This window comes from Odontesthes bonariensis, chromosome 4, assembly GCF_027942865.1.
Source record: "Odontesthes bonariensis isolate fOdoBon6 chromosome 4, fOdoBon6.hap1, whole genome shotgun sequence".
In the NCBI taxonomy this organism is placed as follows: Eukaryota; Metazoa; Chordata; class Actinopteri; order Atheriniformes; family Atherinopsidae; genus Odontesthes; species Odontesthes bonariensis.
The window spans coordinates 15,950,263-15,971,672 of NC_134509.1; the positions used below are offsets into that span (position 1 = coordinate 15,950,263).

The 21,410-nt window shown below is 40.1% G+C and overlaps 2 protein-coding genes across 4 annotated transcripts; both read right to left on the reverse strand.

The window, feature by feature from the left end:
- Positions 1-368: 368 nt before the first annotated feature.
- Positions 369-10,880, reverse strand: tmem154 (transmembrane protein 154). 3 transcript variants are annotated; one of them, XM_075463177.1, is made up of 8 exons: positions 10,722-10,880; positions 9,868-9,984; positions 8,417-8,458; positions 8,284-8,328; positions 7,900-8,076; positions 7,183-7,237; positions 6,841-6,917; positions 369-1,269 (listed from the first exon to the last, which is right to left on the reverse strand). In XM_075463177.1, exons 1-8 carry the CDS (start codon positions 10,810-10,812, stop codon positions 1,265-1,267), a joined length of 609 nt encoding a protein of 202 aa, XP_075319292.1. In that variant the 5' UTR covers positions 10,813-10,880; the 3' UTR covers positions 369-1,264. The 3 variants fall into 3 exon arrangements, with proteins under 3 accessions (XP_075319292.1, XP_075319291.1, XP_075319293.1); XM_075463176.1 differs by having other exon boundaries at positions 8,417-8,461; positions 10,722-10,877; XM_075463178.1 differs by having other exon boundaries at positions 7,900-8,025; positions 8,417-8,461; positions 10,722-10,876.
- Positions 10,881-17,543: 6,663 nt separating this feature from the next.
- On the reverse strand, positions 17,544-20,417 carry LOC142379304 (uncharacterized). Its single transcript, XM_075464445.1, has 3 exons — positions 20,162-20,417; positions 19,151-19,310; positions 17,544-18,899 (listed from the first exon to the last, which is right to left on the reverse strand). The coding sequence occupies exons 2-3, from the start codon at positions 19,308-19,310 to the stop codon at positions 17,605-17,607; spliced, it is 1,455 nt and encodes a 484-aa protein (XP_075320560.1). The 5' UTR covers positions 20,162-20,417; the 3' UTR covers positions 17,544-17,604.
- Between the last annotated feature and the right edge of the window lie 993 nt (positions 20,418-21,410).

The following is a 21,410-nucleotide window of genomic DNA, read 5'->3' on the forward strand; positions in this document are numbered from 1 at the left end:
GCAGAGGCCCAGCAGTCTGCTAATAAATGCATCTACAAGTTGTGGAACAATTTCGGAATAATGTTCCACAATGCAAAATTGAAAATCAATATTGGATGTTCTTGATCTTTGGACCCTCAGGCAGGACTGTGCTGATAACAGACACGATTCTGTCGTGGAAATCACTGCATGGGATCAGGAACACACTCGAAATCATTGTCTGTGAACATAGATCATTGTGCCATCCTGGGCTTGTCTTATGATAAACCGGCTCAAGCGAGTACGGTTTCTCGTGTGGGGACCATGAATCTCTAAATTTGACTGAGACTGGTTTAGTATTTAGTCAAAAATATTTCAGTCTGAAACCAAACACAAAGAAAACAGCACAATTAAAGGAGTTTCTTAAAATTTTATTCAAAGCTCTGTCAGCAAAACAATGCATGATACAAAATATTTACAAAAGGAAATAACATATTTTGGTATTCGGACACTTATATACTTAAAGCCAAAACTAGAAACAAAACATCCGAACGACATCGGCAAATATAAAGTATTCAGTCAGAGATTTCTCTGTTATGTGTGGTGAAATAAAAACCTTACCAGCAGCAGCTTTTGTAAGGCTGTGTCTGTGAAAGGCAATAATTTATCAATACGCTTTAGAAGCATGAGACTTGTCATTTCAGGGATTTAGAGAACTAAAATGAAGACACGTTCTCAATAAAATCCTAAGCTGCTCTGTACAAGAATAAAGCTTTACGTCATGCCTGTTTCCCTCATTAGAACCTACAGCTGGAAAGAGTCACAGTGTAATGTTTGAGCAAATGAAATCAAACACTTATCAACAGGGTGGACTTACAGAAACCTAAGCAGCATTTGGTAGCAACAGCAGTCTGTTTATTGTTAAGTTTAAATGTAATATAAGTAACTCTGTGTGATTTGCTGAAACAAAAAATTCTGCGCATTTGTACCTACAAGCCAAAGATGACAGAAACCTTACACGAACAATGCCACACTGATGAGTGTTCATACCGAAACAGACAGTGACCCGTTCAGCAGCTGCACGCTATGGTCCGCTGAACACTGCCAGGAAGTGTGATGCAAGTTTATTATCATTACTGATTGTTTTAGTTTAGAAATGAAAATAATGTTTCTCAGCGCCGTGTTTCCTTACAGTAGATAAACTCCTCCGGTTGCATGTGTTGCTCAACTTTTGGAGAAAAGTCAAAACATCAGAGCTGGCAACTGTGAGCTGTCGACTGTGCGTCCGCGCATGTCAGAGCGTCCTTTAACCTGCAGTCAGAGGAAGAGACACGTGACAATATCAGTATGAGATCAGACAGGTTAAATCGACAGACTTTTCACTGGCCATTTTCAGGGTTAACTACGTAATTAGAAGAAAAAAAAACACAGATATGGAGCATTGTTATTAAGATGATAGGTTTGATTTAAAAAAAAAAAAAAAAAAAAAAAAAGGTTTGAATTCCAAATCCATTCAACGAAGTAATTCCCCCTTTTCCCTTTTCTGTCACCGTGACTGCAGTGAGGGCAAGTCATTCACACTTCCAGTCATGCCTGAATGTCTGTGAACCCTGCAGTTCTCTTTATTTTACATACTTCCTCAAACATAATTGGATTTTCTCTGATGTCCTGAGAAATGACAATAAAACAATTAAATTATATGAAAAAGTTACACATGTGAATTTCTACATTGAATAAAATGATCTGAGGTTACAAGCTGGTGAGCAGTAAAACTTTGTGTATCTTTGTTGCCAGTGCGTGGCTACGCATAAGACTGGCAGCAGTAACTCCTCCAGTTCTGTTGCTATTGATCAGCCACAGTCTTGAAAGAAGTTTTGTCCATTTCTCTAAACAGAGCAGGCACGACTCTGGTATTTGTTGAACTGCTCACGTAAAGTTATTTCACAATTTTTTAGTTTGATCATAGTCACTTTTTTTGATTAGGCCATTTGTAAAACGTCCTAAAACAAACAACTTGTGTGCTTAAGGATGTGGTTTCCCTGAAGGAACCACTTCCTCTTGATCACCTTATGAACAGATGTCCTGGTATGATACTCATTAATTGTGTTTATAATACTGCCACCACCATGATTTCTGTCCACAAAACATGTCTCTACAACACATCCGTCTGCCTTGTCCATGTGACAAACAAAAATGTTATTAATAAATAGCATAGCTTTGTCCTTACAGTCTTATCATACACACTGATGCTGTTCAGTGTTCTCTTTACGGTGGACTCAACAAGAGCAAGCGTGTAAGAGACCTCAACCTGATCTTCAGTTATTCTGGGTTCCATTATTACACAGATTAATATCACACTGTTGTTGGAGTGATCCTTATTAGTCAACCACTCCTGGAGGGGGTAGCCACATTACTGACTTCCTTCCTTTTGTATACAATATATCTGCCTGTGGACTGAAGGAATTCAAACTATTTATCGACAGTTTGTACCCTCTTTCAGCCTGAAGAACGTAGAAAACTTGTCCTGAAGTTCTCAGGATGTGATACACTCAAAGTAACATATGCACTGAAGATCAGACTTTGACAGATCCTCGTTCTGTAAATAAAGCGGTGTACCCACTCTCAGCCTTATTGTGAACTGAAAATATCCGACTCAAAAAATTACCTTCAAATGAACTGCTAGTCTTAAAGGTTGGTATAGGTTTGCCACTCACAAATATAAAATACTGGACCATGTATGACATTTTGTCTCGCTTTAATCTGGTTCTCTTTCTCTCTGAGCAAAAGTGATGCCATTTTGGACTATGAATTTAGTGGATTATTTTCCACCAATACTCCAACACTCCATTGAGTTTGTTGAAAATTAGCTTGGTGGTTCATTTTGCGTAGAGGACAAACTGGCACGACCAAACCAACCACTTCACAACCTACCTGTTCACCTCTGGTCCCTGTCAGCTGAGCTAACATGCACTGTGTGCACAGCTAAGGCCAGACACACAAGTTAAGTAACACACATAGTTGGTCAGCTATTCAGTCAGACATTTAAAGAAATATTGACAGTAAACTGTAATATTTGATAAGCTTGAACTGGAATTTATCATGATAATGGATATCATCCTTCTTAGTATTATGATTCTCTTGCTTTCTTGTAGTTACCGTTGAACAGAGAATGGGTGAAAAAGTGCACCTGACCTGAAGTAGACCTGAATCTGCCCTTTGGTGAATCTAGATGTTTCTCAGCTAATGTTTTTAACCATTTTCTTTCTGTTTCACTGTCTCTGTGGATGTTGAATGTGTTTAAAAAAAAAAAAACATTTTAAATTTTTTACTCCAATGTTTTTTCTTAGATATTGCCAGAAAAATATCCTCTTATGCAGCATCCTGTGATTAATAGGAAATGTTAATGTAAAGTTAATGTTGCACTAAGCTATTCTTATTATGAGAGACACCAATGTTCAACTCCTTCCAGAGGAAAAGAAAAGCAAGTGGGTTTAAAAACCTGCTTTAAAAGCAGCTTCAGCAACAGCGCATATACTTAATCTCCTCATTCTGAGGCACTATTTCGCCTGAGTTACTGTGGAATTTCACAGGACTAACAAACAGTTCACAGCTGCTGCAGAAGATGGCATGATATTGTGCAAGCGCAGTAGCAGAAACACCACATTTACTTATGTTCTGAGGTGTCTTGTGTAATCCACTTTTTGCAAAGTGCCCCCCTGCTGAATGAAAGTAACCTCTAGCCCTTGTACAGCTTTGGAAATAAAACCCTGAGAAAACCCTGAGCAAAAAGGATGTTGATCAACAGTCGCTGAAGTGGACCTTGACCTCGCCTTCCCAGCCCTTCCAGTCAAGGAGGCTATTCCAGGGTTAAGTTGCACCACACTTCCATGCATGCCTGTCGTAATCACCAGCAGATGTTGGGAGAGTTTCTGCCTTCAGACAGCATCATGCATCATGACAAAAGGTTCCACAGTTCATCAGGCACAGCTACACTGAAACCAGCTGGTATATCATAACAAACAGAGGTTGGCAGAAAAAAAGGAAATTGTTTGGAAAGACAGCTTATTACTTGATCTGTGTTGTGTTAGCTTTATTGTGTAAGGATCTGTTTGTAACTTGTTAAATGGAATAAAGTTGGGACACAATGAGCATGTCAACATTTAGGTGGCTGTTGTCTTTTAAAGGCGGGGTAGGGGATCTTTTTCTGGAACATTTTTTTACATATTGCTTTAAATACTCTTCACACCCCCATTGCAACCAATTAATTAAAAGTTTTGACACAAATATGAAAAGTTTTAGTGGCCTCTAGAACGTACAATCTAGGAAAAACAGTATCCAATCATTGTGAACGGTCCGTTCACAATGATTGGATTCTGATGCCGTCTATCAAATTGCAATCTGCTCCTCCCTCCCCCTCCCCCTCCCCCTCCTCCCCCACCTGTGCGCGTACCCTGCTCCGTGAACGAATTACGCGTCCAGAAGCTTGGCAGGAAGCTAAACTAGAGCCAGCTTGGCTAGCACCTAGCATTATTAAACGTATAGTTAGCATAAACTAAATACTAAATACTAAATACGGCAACGATCGATGCTTGCTGTCAGAACAGCGCTCGTGCACCTTCGTGCTCGTGCGCATTCATGTACTCTAGAGGCGTGCCTTCAGGGGGAAAGTGAAGAAAAGGGTTGGGACTTTTTACCTGTGTATTTTCAAAATGCAGCTTCGCTGGACTCAAAATCCAGGATCTCCTACCCTACCTTTAAGTCAGGTTATGAAAAGGAGGCTACGCTCAAACAGTAGCGTGCCATAAAATCTTGCTTGACGTACGAGATGATTTCTCACCCTGTGGCTGTGACTCAACATTGCCAAACGAGCTCTAAAGACTTACAGAAAAGGAGCCGAGAGCCTATTTGAAAAAGTTGACACTTGAGACTTCTATCTACACATGTCTATGCGTACACCTTTGAATACTTGTGTTTATAACTTAAAAACATACTCTTGAGAGAAATTAATATATACTAAGTTGTTAAATTCACTTTAGAAAAAAACTTTGATATCAGTATATAGCTATGAACTCAGTTGTATAAAATTGTGTTCATCCCAAGAACAGCTCGACATGTTTAGAGCCCTTTCAGGTTTCCTTTACAGCAAATCGGGCATGAGATTATTTAGATTTTCCTGAGTCTTCTTCAGTGTGCTCAGCTATGTCTAAAAAAAATGCAAACAGAGGTTTCATAAGCTATGAAGTAAAAAGTGATAGCAAAGTGGCATCTGATAGAATGGAGATATTGGGAGCGCTGGCGCAGTAGCGCGATTTACCGGGCAACAGCGACCTCTGCTGGATAAACTCTCATATTGCTGTGTAAAGGACAAGACAGAAAAGTTCAACTAACACACGTCCATCCATCCGTTTTCCATTTGCGCTCACTCCTACAGTCAAATTGAATCACTAATTAACCTAACATGTGTGCTTTTGGACTGTGGGATGAAACTGGAGCACCGAGAGAGAACCCACAGTTGCACAAGGAGAACATGCAAACTCCACACCGAAAAGAGGAAAGGCATAAACTGTGATCTTAGAGAAGCAAATGTTGCTTCCTATTGTTCTGGGAAGGGATATAAGACCATTTCCAAACAATTTGGAGTCCATCATTCTACCGTTGGAAAGATTACTAACAAGTGTAAAAATATTCAAGACATTCAACAATCTTCCCAGCAGTGGACGTCTCAGTAAGTAGACTGGGCAAAGCTCAGAGTCAGAGATATGAAAAAAAACTTGAGAGCTACATCTCAGACTCTACAGGCCTCGGTTAGCATGTTAAATGTCAAAGTTCATGACAGCATAGTTAAGAAAAAGACTTTACAAGTACAGCTTGTTTGGAAGGTTTGGAAGGGAAAGCCTCTTCTCTCAAAAAAAGACACGGCAGCACATTTTAGGATCTGATCAAAACGCAGGACTTCTGGAACAATGTCCTCAGGACAGACAAGACTAGCATGTTTGGTAATAAAGGACAGCACCATGTTTGGTGAAAACAGACACAGCATATCAGCACAAACACCTCATAGCAACTGTCAGCGTGGCGGCAGGCGAGATGCATTTGACCATGAACTCCTTTGTGTAACAAAGAATTTCAGAGTCAAATGTGAGGTCATCTGTCCAACAGATAAAGCTTAGCTGAACTGGGTCATGTAACAGGACAATGATCCCAAACACATCAGCACATCTACAACAGAATGTCTGAAAAAGAAAAGAATCAAGGTGTTGCAATGGTCCTGTCAAAAGTCCAGACCTCAGTCTGACTAAAATGCCGTGGCAAGACTTTGAGAGAGCTGTATGCATAAATTAATGCCAGCAAACCTCAATTAACTGAGGAAACGTGAAGACGAACCGGGCAAACCTCCTCCACAGTCATGTGAGAGACTGATAACATCGTACAGAAAACAGCTTCCAGTTACTGCAGCCACCAGCTATTGAATCATGTGATGTACTGCTTTTTTTGTTAAATAAATAATGTGTTGTTCATCTGTGGATGTTTTTTTATTTGATTTGAAGACCTGGCAAACACCAGATGACTTTTTCATTTAAAACAGTCTGATTTAAAGTGGGCTACTTTCTTTTTCACATATCGGTAAATCAGTCTTAAACGAAAACAGTAGTTAAATATATTCTAGAGGGAAGCTAACACTCCAAAACTGAGCTCTATGCATTTTTAAGGTACGATATTGCATGCGTCTGCATGTTTCTTGAGAGTTTTGATCAACTATGTGTGTTCTGTGCATTTCTGTTAAATTATGAGACACAAACGTTCAAACTGATAAGCTTTTTTAGTGTCATTATCATTAATATTGTCATTATATCTTGCTTTGGTTTGCTCAGTGAAACCTACTGTCTTTTTTCATCCATTGATCCAACTCTTCCATTTCGAGCTCCAGTACAGAGGGCACGTCTTCCTCAAACATGGGCCTGGAAGACACACACAAACCCGTAAGAGGAGGTCAGCGGCAATGCAGCACACTCAGGGGGATGCTGAGAAATGTTTCAAATGTTGTTTCCGTTGTAAGGAACAAGATTAAAGAGAGAGACACCACAAGATTTGCCTTTCACACCAGTTGGGTTTTAAACAGGAAGTTGCAGAGTGAGGGTAAAGTCTTGCTAATCTTTGGACAAGCTGATTGCCAAAAGTTCTTCAAATTAGCAGCTGAGAAAACCTGATTAGATTGGAACTTACATTGGCACTTTCTCTGTGCTGGATCCCTCCAAATATGGATCTTCTTTTGACATCCCTGAGACAAGAGAACAGACTGCAGTCATTTTTAATAGCACAATAGTGATTCAATTTGTAACTTAAAACTACCAAAAGCTAAATAAGTGAGCTCCAATGCAGTTACGCGTATCAATGACAGACTCTGATAGAGTTAACAGTTTCACCCAAACCCGTCTACCACAAGTCAGTTCTATTGCCCAGGATGCAGTGTGCGGTTTTGCTTTGTCTTGCTGAAATTTGCTAAAACCTGTATAGACACTTTAGCACTGATGGTGCCTTTTCAGATGCACCATTAACCTCCCTCAGTACATTATGTACTGTAGATGATGTCAAAGCTTTTGCAATTTTACTCAAACGAACCTTATTCCGTCTTTGTATACTCCTCTTTTTTATAAAACGGGTCGTAGATTATTCAAGTCAATCTGAGAAATCCACTTGTCTGGCCTCACTGACAATTGAAGTATTAATCATCTATCAACATTTGGGATGTTTTTTAAGTTGACAAATTTATGCGATGAACAGAAACTTCGACATCTAAATGCTGTTATAGATGCTTTGAGCCACACAAACAAAACAATCAATTTGCAATGAGTATTGAGATTGAGTATCGAGTGTTTTCACAGTAGTTCCTAATTATTTAGGGGAGCTACCAATTTAGGCGTTCCCTCCTTGGACATGTACCTTGATTTATCACTTTCTTGTTCCTATTGCGCTGGATGAAAATCCCACAAACTATCATGCCAACAATTGCGACCACGAGACCCACAGGAATGAGGATGGTGGTGAGACCGAAACCGTCGTCCTCATCTATTTGAGGGGTTGAAAGCACACTCTTGTAATCTTGACTTGTTGGATTTTCTGCAGGGGTGCAGCAACAGATTAGTGATTGAAAAACCTAATCTAGACTTGCCACTTGTGATCCTGTGCTTAACATGTAACATGGATTGTTGTCACTATTTTTTTTTATCAACCCAATGATTCTTATATAGTATAGCATAGTATAAAAGTGACCGCTATTAAATACATAGAAATCTGTATTATTGTGCCACAGTTAGTCTGACTTACCTTCAGTGGAAGGGTCACCTGAGCCATTTTCTTCACCTTCCTCAACTAAAAGTGAACAGAAAAACATCTGTTTAAAAGAGTCGTGTTGGAGACAGAAACCGTTTTCTACGATGGAAAAACCCTGTTGATTTACCTGCGTCTGGAGTTACATTATCTGTGGGGGAGAGTTCAGCGTCTTCTGAAACAGATAGCACCAACAGAAATGATGTTTTCCAAGTTAGTTTGTATCAGACAGCAAAAAGCAAATGGACATCAAAACACAAAATGGTTGTTGAATATGATTCCAAAGCCAAGGCTTTGGGGCATTCAGACATCACAGATTCAAATGTATCAAAGAAATAAATCATTCATCGACTCATAAACAGAGCCAAATCCCAGAGGAGGTAGAAACACTCTGATCATTCTGAAAAATCATCAGTCACAAGTAGAATTCTGCTTTCTGATGTGTACACAAAATGTGCTTTATATATCAAAAGTAAAAGCATTGTTTCTTGGGCCCGTGACATTGTCAGGTGATATTCCGTAAATCTAAACATTTATGTTGTCATAGTGCAACATGTACAGATATTAACAATATATATATATTTTTAAATCAAAAAACAATCACCGTTACTTCATAGTATTTAATTACATGGCTTTCGGTACGTGTTCCAACATCTCCTGTCCATCTGCATATGATCAAGTGAAGTAAAGGACCAAAATAAAGATGGAAAAAAGAAATGGCTCTTCATTCACCCAAATGCTTAAAAAAAAGTAATCTTGGCTCTAAATTACTTTTAAATGGTTTCGGAATTTACACTTATAGCTTCTAGTTGACTTGGCCACTGTGTGCTGTAATAATTTTAGTTCTTACTTCTTCTTATTCCCAGGAAACAGCAGGTAAAGAAATGAAACATCCAAATAAAACACAAGATCTTTCCGGTTTGTAATGATGGATTTAATGGAGCTTCGGGGACTTTCCTGTAACTCAACCTTGCTCTGTATTTCTACAGAACTTTGTCCCCGACATGTTCAGAGAGCTCCTTGGTCTTTATTGTGCTACCTTCTTCGTGTTGTTGCAGAGTCTGGAACCTTTCATAGCAGGTGTTTAAAAAGGATCCATATATATATAAGTGAAGTGTGTGTATATATATGTATATATATATATATATATATATATATATATATATATATATATATATATACACACACATATATATATGGGATTCTTCTCAATACCACCGCCCATGACAAAAGGTCTCACAAATGAATTTCTTATATACATACATGCTTTTTCTTACTCAGTTTGGACTAGTTTGTGGAAATACACCATGTAAAATCTCAGAACGCATTCAGTTAAATTGCAGGTTACAATGCAACAAAATGTGTCATATGAAATATACTGAAGGGGGTAAATATTCTAAGGTACTCTCCTGACCAAAAGTCAGGATTTTTTTAATGCGTCTTCATTAGAATCAAGTTCATTAGAAATATGTTAAGACCATAAAAGCAACCCATTAAATATGATTACACAACTGTCCATATAACTCTCGCTAACATGAGATTTTATTGCTTCTACAACGCATTTCCTTATCCAGTTCTCACCTGGGGTGCCTGAGGTGTCTGGGGTGTCTGGGGTGTCTGGATCACCATCAGCTTCTGGCTCGTTGTCAGGTGCTTGAGTTGTTTGATCGTCACCAGTGTGACTGTCTTGACAAAATGCTGAAAAACAACACCTCATTTTACTTTAGGCGAAGTCATTATATGATTGAAAAGAAGAGGTTGAAGCTTAAGGAAAGACAACGAACACTCATATTGAAAGAAAAACCGATACATGAAGGAAGGAACTCAACTCTGCTGGGGCTTTGATGCAGGCTCTCGTAAAGAACATCACCAGCGAAACTGTTTCAGATTACACAGGAACTGTACACTTCCATCTTAATTGTTGCAAACTGTTAAAAAAAAAATCGATTGCAAAATTCCCACCCTTGACAGAACAGAGGGGTGGAGATATAAAAACATTTCTCCACAGAGGTGAGTCATGCAGATTTACTTATCTCATCTCTGAGATTGGTTTAAACGAAAGCCAAATGTTAAAATTGCTCATTTGACATTTGACTAGTATTCCAAGTGTATATAGTGAAATTGTAGGTTACATAGGCTGAGCTTATCATAGCGTTACAGATTCCACTGAAATGCAACAGGTCTTAATTCCCCACGATGGCAAAGTTTCGACTGGAAGAAAAACAGAACTGGAACACGTTTTAATACGTTTAGGTCCGCGTGCTCTTCGATGTAACTATTCTGGTGTTCCAAACTCTAATAATTTTATAACGCTCTTAACTTTCCACCAAGAGGCGATTCTAACAGTCCCACAGTCAGGGAAGCAGACTACAGCACAAAAGGTAAAGTAGGGTGGAGACAGGAGAGAAAAAAAAAACGACTGTTCTTTGTCCTACCTGTCCCAGTCAAACTGGTGAGTAGCAGCAACAGCAGCAGAGGGGTCTTCACTTGGGGGCCTCTCATGTTAGCACGCAGAGAGGCAGACATAGTGCCATTGTGCGCCTGCTTCCAACTGTCACAGCATCACACTTCCTGATCTGACTTAACACAATCAGTGAAGTGAAAAAAAAAAAAAAAAGCCACCCACGCCCACAGACTCACTCAAAAAAACTTACTCAGATGTGATGCAATCATCTGTGCGCTTGTAGCTACAAGTCTGACGGCTCTTCAGCTGCGGTACAGTCACATTCCTGTCGGTTAAGTATGCAGTCCAACAGAGTGAGGGGGAAGCTGAACAAACTTTGAGGAAGCAAATACTCTTTCTAAAGAACCCACAGTGGGTGCCAGCTCGTCAGGTGTCTCTCGTCATCCACATAACATAACTCTCTCCAAAGCTGTGAATTCACTGTGTATTTGTTTGGTGATCCACCTCTTGATTTGAGCTCGTGCAGGATCCTCAGCCCCACTGTGTGGTAAATTAGTGATCATGAATCCGAGGGTCATGCTGCTATGATTATCTCTGGGCTGGCTCTTTTGGGCTGGTGGCCTACTTTCTCAAGACTCTAGAATGTTTTCTTCACTCAACGGTGGAGACAAGATGAGAGTGTGTTTCAACATGAAGGCTGCGGTATCTGTCAGTTTTCTGTCTCATCTGTACATCAAAGGTGGTTTAAAAAGCATTACAGACTACTGAGTTAGACAATGGGGCATGACTCCTACATGAGAAAAGACACCAAATTAACCATAGAGAACAGCCACTCAAAAACAAACAAAAAAATCTACATTAGAATTGGAAGTGCTATGAGATATGAGCAGGACACCCATCACATCAGCAGTGCTAATAGGTGTATTTTTCACCCTATTCAGTGTCTTCGTTTAGTAAGTTCGTACATCAACATTTGCCAGCTAGGAATAACACAAAGTTAAGCACAGGCTGATGAGAACAAAATATTTGGTTCTCTGGATTTGATCATGAACTAAACCATTTTGACATGCAGACAACGCTACGGAAAAAAAAAAGTTTCAGGCCTTTCCAAATTAGTGCAGCTGATGCTAAGGATGAACAACAATAATGTCAACCTCAAGCTGACAACAAAAATAGAAGTCTAGAAATCACCAAAGTGAGAGATAAGCATGAATGTCTGAGTTAAATTTCTCAGCAGTCTGTGGTGTGGTGCTGCTGGCACTGTAAACCGTCAGTGCCTCCAAGAAGGAATTCTTAATACTTGCATCAAAAGAGCAGAATAAATGTATAATCTTTGGAAAATGAATAATTAATTGGTGATTTAGATGTGATTCAAGGCATATAAGAACAAACTTTGTCATGAAAAGTCCTCCTGACGTGATTATCTTTTCTAATAGGTGACATGCTGTTAGGATTGCCTGGAAAGCATTAATTAGCTCTTGAGGCTATTGTTATAGAGGTTTATAACCGCAAAATGAATTTTAGTCCAAGTCGACCACAGATCAGATGATCCAACAAAGGGAGTTGTCACAACCTGGCAACCCAAATGGTCTGATTAAATGCTCATTAGTGATCCATAACTCTGTGAGTCTGTCGTGATAAACCTAACAGGGACTTGTTGTAAAGTGACACCGATATTATGCTCATTTCCGAGGTCTATAACGTTTAAAAGACGAAAAATGTCTTAAAAATATCTTAAACAATGTCTGTCCATTTGTGGAAAAAAAGAATAGAAGCTCTGTCACAAAACTTTTAAATTATTTAAGATGATAATAACAACAAAAAAAACCTGTCAAATCTTGCAAAACCTACTTCCTCAGAGGGGTGAATGTGGTAAATTGTAGAAATTAAAATGACAGTTATTTCGAGGAACCTAAATATTTTTAGCTCAGAGAAAACCAAAGCTAACGGGGTTAGGGTTAAGGGTAAAAGGCTTTAAAGGATTTCCATATCCATGACCGTTACCCCTGTATGCTTAACTTGGTCATATGATATGAGTTAGCCTGTGGAAGCCATAATTCAATTTGGTGAACACACACTTGATTTATTTAATAAAACTTTAAATTCCAATGTACTTGGAAGACCACATCTTTTTGTTACTCCTTCCAAAAAGTGATCTGCAACATAAAAGGTGTCAAGGTCTGGAGTTTTGTGTTCCGTTTGCTCTGGTCCTTAGCTGCTCTGACACACCTGTCTTCCTCAGTATATCCCATTGGTTTCCTTCAGTCCTTGCCAGATCCTCGCTGTATCATTTCATGGATTAAGCTCTTGTCACTTTCTTTGGTCTGGTACTCCTGTTCATCAGGGTTTTTTGCTGTTTAGATTTCCGGCTCAACCTGCCCCTTTTGCTACAGTCTGAATAAATCAGTTTAGTTTCTCCTCGACCTCCTGCCTCTGCCCGCACTTTGGATCCCTCTTTTCTCAACACCACCGCCCGTGACAAAAGGTCTCCCCCCACAGAATAAGACGATACAGTTTTTCATAGCCAGTGGCGGCTGCTGACTTTTACAACAGGGGAAGCCCATATTACGCGTTCAGGGTTGTAGTGGCTCGTGCCATCCCAAAGCAGAAGATAGCAAAGTTAAAAAAGAATTAGTTATAACATAGCTGTGTCTAGTATGACAAGTATGCCCAGCAAATACACAGAAAGAAGGTATAGACTTTGAAAATTCACACAGCGAGGCCAAAATCAAGTATGATCGAACCTAATGGCTGGATCTGTGGCTGGATCAGAATCTGTGGAGCATTTTTCCCTGTCATAATGAATACTTAGAGTTTGATGGTGGTGGTAAGTATTCTTAAAAAAGGTAACATTTGTGAATGGGCAGCATGAATTCTGGAAAGAAACAACTAAAAGTATTACAGCACTTTCACAGACAACCAGTCTCTTTCGTATCCGCTTTGGGACTGAAGTTCCAGCGTGCTTCTCCCCGCTTAAAAATTCGGCTGCCACAGAATCTCTCACGACGGACAAACACGAACTCCAATCATCACGACACAGCCCCTCATATTGACACGCCCACGTCTAATCTACCCCCAGAGACGCCGAGCAGCCTCGGAAGTGATGAGTTTTTGTCGATTTAGCCAATGATGACCTAGAATTGTAGAAAAAAACTTGACCCTCCCGCCCCCTCCTGAAGCCGGGCAGCCCTCGGCTCGGAAGCCTGGCTGACAGTGGCGGCTTCATAACATGATTTCCTCAGTGAACGGCGGCGATTTCAGAACAAATCACTTCATTAAGCTACAGGACAACATGTTGTAGTTATGAAAGTAAATGCAGTTTTGGGCATATCTTGTGTTTTGTGAATAACTGTTTTATCTTTAATTTAACATTGAAGATGTAGCAATTTCGCCAGAGAATGGGAGAGGCTGCCCGGCTTCCCGTGTTGTCTCTGAATAGCCGCGGCTGTTCATAGCAGAGCAGCAATTAGATGAAAGCAAAAAAAAAACTTACTCTTTCTTTTCTCCCCCATTTCTCACCTCATAACCTCCAGAATTATTCTTGTTACGTCTTGGAACTCGCCATGCCTTTGTTTGAGAACTGTTCAAATGCTTCATCTTGTGGCAGTAATGCACTCCAGCATATCTTAAAGACCTCATTGCTAAGGATTTTCCCAACACAGCACCTCCTTCTCAGACTGCAGGCTTACTTGAGATTTCTAGATTGTCTAAAAGATAGAGCCTTCAGGGATCAGCCTTCTTTCTTGAGGAGCCAGCAGACGTCCGTTAAGCTCAGAACTGTGACGGGCTGTACAACTCAAAAGCTTCCCCTCACAACACACCGCCTATTCAGCAGGCCTTTCGATATAAAGTCAAGCAGCGCCGCCCGGTCGATAGAGCAAGTTATCCAGTAACTAGGTGTAGGGAGTTATTCTTTCGGCAAACATCCTTTTTATTGAGAAAGCATTTCGAAATACTACTGACAGTGCTAGCATAGCGGTCTAATGATATAAATCTAAAAATTGAATATAATTGCCTCACTGTTCGAGCTACTTTTCTTACTGCCACAAGATGGTGTGGCCCCCTGGGCGCTTTAGGGTTAATATTGTTTGAAAAAAAAATCTTTATGATAGTTTTTGTGCCATTCTGGTTCATAGATTTTTACAACCACAATGATCGTAATCACAATGATAACCAGAGATGCTCTTCTGGGTAACAAACCACCTGCTTACCAAAGTAGTTTTTTTTAATGATGTTTGTGTTTGCGACTGGATGGCAGTAGCGATTTTTTGCTATGTCAGTAATTTGGAAAACTTGATGGTGATTTCCCTCCAGAGCAAACTAAATCATTTCAGAGATGACACTCAAAACTTTCCTAAATAATGACCTTGCAAAGTCAGTGAAAACAGGGTTATAACCCCAGACAAAAACAATCATCACCATTAACATTCATTTCTACAGTTCAAGGAGCCAGAGTGTCTTGTTTATGCACCAAGTCAAACAGAACAACTGCCAAGGTTCAGTGAGTCCAGGGGTAAGTCCAGATGGACATGTGGCATCTCTCTTGGTCTGGCCTGCCACAATGCACCGATATAACGTCCTAACATCAGTATCAGCCAATATTCAGCTTGTTGATGGCAATCGGTCTGTTAACAAAAAAGATCACAGCAACAGATGGTTACAGCTGACTGGACTTATAGATCCGGTGTGTCATGGTGAGTCGGACACATTTGCCTTGAAACCGGCAAGAATGATTGATGTTTAGTGTGTCGTGCACCAAGGAATAAATAGATGAGATGAAATCAAATTCAACTCAGTTGAAAATGAAATGTTGGGCCATCCAAACACTGAAAAGGAAGTGAGCTGGCAGTGGTTTCACTGGCTGAAAGATCTTTTGAAACGGTTTTTATTTTTTATGGGTTTCTTTTCTTTCTTTTTACCTCCAGTGTGACAGGTTATAATGAAGTTTAGAACCGATGTAAAATTATAGAATCATAATGAAGTTTATTAAGCATTTGGGTGAATGAATTTGTGTTCAGAGAGCGTGATGAAAGGCTGAAATACTTTTCACTGTTCAGTAATTATTTATGATGCAAATGTTAATGTTTCCCTGACATTCAAGGGAAAATAAATAACAAAAACTAACTGTATCAGCTAACAGTAACTGGCCAAAATATCATTTACTTTTATATCGCTACCAGTCTCTGTCCAGAATTTGAGAATGGGTAAGTCCCTTCTTAAAATCTGCCATTTTTTCTCTTATTTGTTTTTGGTAAAGCTTGGTGACCCGGAACCATCCCTTAGTTATGCTGCTATAGTCCAGGCTACTGGATGACCTCCCATGATGCGTTTTTCTGTACACTCTATGTCAATCTATGTCAATGAAGCTCCATCCATGCTCAGGATGAGGATTGATTGATTGAATCGACTTAATGAGATTTGTTGGTTCCCTTATCCGCACAACATTTCATGAATTGGCATTTTATAAATACAATTATACTGAATTAAATTGGACGTAATTGGATTGCATTTAATTGAACATGTTTGCTTTCTCTGCAAAGCATCCTGCGATTACTTTAGTTTTTAAATAAAAACTGAATCGAGTTAAAAAACTAACTTCACATTTTTAACCAGCTTTTTACAGCAAACTGCTTTCGAGTGACTGATGCAGCACCCTGAACCATTAAATAAAAATAACTCATTTAAAAAGCAGCAGCATCTTAGGAGCGCTGAGGCCTGACGCCGTTTGGGATGTTTCTAACAAATGCAGGAGCTGCAGGAGCAGCCCGACTGGTCTCAACTGGTCCCACTGAACAAGCTTGAACTGGACTGATGAGTATCCTTCTCTAAAAGCACATGTGGACACGTTCATCTTTAAAAAAGGGGAAAAAAAACAAAAAAAAAACAGGGTTGTTTTATGTCACTTTTAACTCAGACAAAAAACGCTCCTTTATAGGTTTGTCCATCAAATTACTGTTATAATTTCTTCCTCCTTGATTTTGGAAAATTATCACCCAAAACTAGTTGGATAGAGAGCCTGGCAGAAGGAAATGTCTACAGTTAAAGGACAAGACCGTTTTTTTGACATTGGGCCCTTGATTTCACATTATAACATGATGTTCTACTCACCCCTGCTTGTTGTTGGTAATTTGGAGCTGTTCCGAAGATATTCGAGAGGCGTCTGGCTGCTCTCTTGAGATATTCGGCCATGAAACGGTTTCCTATGGGCAAGTTTATACAGGCACAAACTATGCTGTTTATAATTTATTAATTACTCTACACTAGCACTGATAACGTGGAGGTGCGTCGCTTACTTAAAAAAATCCGGGTTACTGTAATTTTGAATTTTTGTCGTAAAGTCTGTGTGTGTTTGTCTGTGGGCTGTCTGTGGTAGTAGCACGATGATGACGTCACACCCACTTTACGACAAAAATTCAAAATTACAGTAACCCGGATTTTTTTAAGTAAGCGACGCACCTCCACGTTATCAGTGCTAGTGTACAGTAATTAATAAATTATAAACAGCATAGTTTGTGCCTGTATAAACTTGCCCATAGGAAACCGTTTCATGGCCGAATATCTCAAGAGAGCAGCCAGACGCCTCTCGAATATCTTCGGAACAGCTCCAAATTACCAACAACAAGCAGGGGTGAGTAGAACATCATGTTATAATGTGAAATCAAGGGCCCAATGTCAAAAAAACGGTCTTGTCCTTTAACAGGAAATAAAAGCAAATTTGACTTCTTGTTTTTTTTCTTCAAGGGAACAGCAGGATTTGTTGTTCGTATTAAAAACGTAGGTTTGTAGCTGAACACAGAAATTAGAACCTCGAATCAAAAGTGTTTTTTTTTTTTTTTTTTTCCAATCTGGAGTGTTGCCCTACTGTACATCTCATAAGACTGGCTCAAAAGACACAGGTGAGATTCGCAATATGTTTATTTTTCATTCATGTTCAAACTCTCCTCCTCTGTCGGGGAGTCTTCGTGAGTAGTCTCTGGTATGTGTTCTCCTTCATAAACGTATCTCTTATTTCTCTTCATCTCCAAAGCAGGAGGAAAAAAGGGAGGAGATTCTGGTGAGGTTTCACTGCTGAATGGTTCAGTCACAAAGAGTTCCCTCCTGGTTTGGAAAAGGCTCCATTTAGCAACGTTCTTGTGCCCGCATGATTTACTCGTCTTTGCAAAGGGGCAATGGAAGGTGTTTTCTCTCGTCTTGTACGTCACCATAACTCTGCCAAAACAACAGAAGGGGCATACTTTGGGCTCGTGTACGGAAAAACAAATCAGGTCTCCGACTTCTAACCAAAGTGACAAGGGTGCATGAGCTTCCTCTGCTGCTTTTAGCCTCATTTTACAAGCTGCCACCTTAGATTCTCTCAAAATACCTAATTTCAGCATTTCTTCTAGAACCTCGTGCTTAAGTGGTCCCTCATAAGCAGTTCTGCTAAAGCATTCAAGTGAAGAGGCATGCTCACAGAGGCCGTGACTGAGACTCTGCTGTGCAGCCGACTGAATCTGGCTCAGCGCCTTTGATTCACATTTCTCCACAGGTCGGTTATCCTGCGATTTGCTTTGAACATATGCTGGCACACATATGCCATTTCGGCCTTGTGGGAGTGCAAACGGACAGCGGCCGTTTTGGACACCTTCACTTTGAAGACGAGGCGCAGCTTTATCGTCTTCCGGCCTTGGATGTTTTCGTTGGACGTGTACGAGCAAGTTCTTCTTGTACAGAACCAGAGAGCAGTGAGGGCACTTCACCGACTTTAAATATAGCACACGTGAAGGCCACTCTGCCGCTTCAGACTGTTCAGCCGTACTGGCTTCCTCCTCGTTTGACTCCATCCTTTCACACGGTTCAACGGCACCGACAGCCCCCTCGAGCGACTCCGCCTCTGAAGGTGAAGACGGGGGCGGCTGACAGGACTGTGGTGTGACTGTAGGGGACTCAAGAGTAGCTGAGGGGGGGAGTGTGTAAGAATGGTCAGCACTCATTACTGATACACCAGATTTGGCTGAAATCTCTTGGGGGGTAGAGGGGATGAAGAGAAATAAAGAGACTGGGCTGATTTCAGTTGAACTTGGGACCGGCTGCCCCACATTGTGCTTCTTTTGGCATCCAGACACGTGTAACGCAATATCCTCCCTCTGCATGACGGTTTTTGCACAGTATGGACAGTGGTAATGACCTGTGTGCCGACAGGACAGGTTGCATCTGCAAATGAGGATGTCTGCAAGAGAACAGTCATCAAACTTTAAACGAAAACATCTACGAAATTGCAACAAAACAACAACAAAATGCACTCTTTGGATCCATTATATGACATACAATCAGGGATTTTGTCCATGTCCATGGAGTGCTACTCAAAACATTTTTACCTCACAAATTCCAACCTTTTCTACACAAAACACCAACAAACCTCTTAGCATTCAGGTTCAATGTAATAGTATATCGCTTTTCAGCAGATGCTTGTCATCATACCTCGGAAATGCACCGCTCGTTTGATGTGGTTATCCAGATGCCTCTCCATTGCCTTCCCACGTCTGGTTTTGAATTTCGGACAAAGTGGACAACTCAGCTGAGAACTGCGTGAGGACGCGCTCTCTAACTGACCTCCAGTCTTTATTATGGATGGGTGCATCTGAAAAATAGCATTGTGCCTATTTTTGTTATTGGTTGACTCATATTCGTGCAGTTTGGTTCAAGATGATCATAACAGGCGATGAGTACAAAGAGATATAAATAAAATACAGACACATGGCAACTGGAAAGAGATCATGTGAGAATACAAAGATACACAGTTCAGAAAAACTGTTTTTTCATGCAATGAATCCTTTTTCTTTTGTAACTCATCTTGGGGGAAAGTTTACAAGCAAGCTGAGCTCATAGCGTGATGTGAAAACGCAGTCAGCCAGAATATTATGACCACCAGCCTCCCTCCTCCTAATGCTGCCAAAAGAGTGCTGTCCTGTCAGAGTGTCCGGTACCAGGTCTTTACCTATAGATTATTTGGCCCCTGTGGCCCACATATGCCATCTGATCGGATAAGATTGGTATCTGGGGAGTAATGAGGCCGGGTGAAAATAATGGGCTCTTGGCACGTGTGACTGGTCTGGATAAATGTTTAGATTCTACATCTTTGTAGGAAAAAAGGTGGGGACCTGTTTTTTTTTTTTGTTGTCGTTTTACCTGAGCCCAAGGACCCATCGTTTAAAAAAAATCTGTCCAGGTCTGCTGTCCAAACAGCGAATTAATGTAAGGTGACACAACGTGGCTCAAGACTCAATAAAGCCACATAATTTTTTTTTTTAAATATCTCTAAGACCCACGGCAATTTCGAACATTACATGTTTAAGACATTTATTCAAGTGTGTGTCCTTTACGTTGCTGTCATATTTATTCAATAAATTAAATCCGACAAACAACACCGAGTCAAACCTTGGAGAAGGCAAAAAAGGGGAAACTTTAAAATGATCTTCTCTATATCTTTACCTCTTTAAGGTCGGTCTTCTTCTCCTTCTTCTTCTTCTTCTAAGATTTAATGCCGGTGGTTAGCAACAACGATGCTGTGCTACTGCCACCCTCAGTTTTTACTTTCCATCCAGTGTCCCTTAACTTTAAAGCCGTAATTGCAGTCCATTCGTCATTAAAAATCACACACTTTTAATGTCTCTAAATTGTAGTAAACTTTCAGCAGCGCCGGTAGAAAAGTCTCAAGATTTGTATTCGTTACAGTTGGACGTTGAACATGCGCAGTATCCAATTTCCGGTCAAGTCAATACAAACTTCCGCTGCTGATGCGCAAGTTTAAGGTTGCCATTTTGTCTGCATCCCGCTCCTTCTTCCTATCGTCTTTCCACGTTATGCGCCTTCAAAATGGTTTAATCCAACTCATAAAGTACCGTACATATATACACTGCTCGTCCAAAATAAAAGTCACCACCTGGGGTCCGTTTCACAAAGCAGGTTCAACAAACTCTGAGTCTATTCCTGAACTCTGAGTTGATCTGCTCTGAGATAGAAAACTCTTGAGTTTTCGGTTCCAGAAACGCTGATTTGAGTGAGATTAATCAACTCTGAGTAGGTTCACCTTGAGTTTTGTGTGTGCGCCACAACTTTAACCCTTTGATGCGCAACATATGCACACCCCCTCTAATGCACAACATGGGTAAAACATGACCAGCATTCATTTCCCAGGTTATTTCATGCTGGCTGAGTTTCTCTTTGTTCTATCTTTTGAAATCAATTTAATTTATGATTGAATATTCCAAGTATTCTTTAAATATCTTGTTTTTGATCACCACTGATCGTTATTTTCATTTTTACTTTCATACTTTATAAGCAAAAGTAGTTATTATATTACTACATCGAATTTACACACATGGGTCAAAAATTCATCCAAGTGTGACATAAAATAAAGTAACTTTATACTATTTAACTTGTTTCAAGTAGTTACTTTAGCAGTGAGTGGGGTCAAACACTTATTTAGTATTTGCAACATATTTGTCATTTTTTCCATACACACATACTGTCAGGTGTTTGGGGTGGCAAAGCAGGTGGACCCGAATGCAGACACTGCAGGCTGAGGGACTTTGAACAAAGCATCTTTAATTTCTCCAAAATGATACAGTGAATATGCCTGATACTGAGTGAGTGAACAGTCAGGATGTTCGAGTTCAAGTGTACACACCTCTGTCAGAAATTATGGATCAAAGGGATTTTACAGTATCGTAAATATCGT

Bases quoted from the DNA above. Each gene is read 5' to 3' on its own strand.
- tmem154 (XM_075463176.1), bottom strand. From the start codon at position 10,812: ATGTCTGCCTCTCTGCGTGCTAACATGAGAGGCCCCCAAGTGAAGACC. The intron at 8,329-8,416 runs GTAAATCAACAG...GTTCACTTTTAG, and splicing joins TAATGTAACTCCAGACGCAG to TTGAGGAAGGTGAAGAAAAT. The intron at 6,918-7,182 runs GTAAGTTCCAAT...TGTGTCTTCCAG, and splicing joins AGCACAGAGAAAGTGCCAAT to GCCCATGTTTGAGGAAGACG.
- LOC142379304 (XM_075464445.1), bottom strand. From the start codon at position 19,310: ATGCACCCATCCATAATAAAGACTGGAGGTCAGTTAGAGAGCGCGTCC. The intron at 18,900-19,150 runs GTATGATGACAA...GTTCTCTTGCAG, and splicing joins ACGAGCGGTGCATTTCCGAG to ACATCCTCATTTGCAGATGC.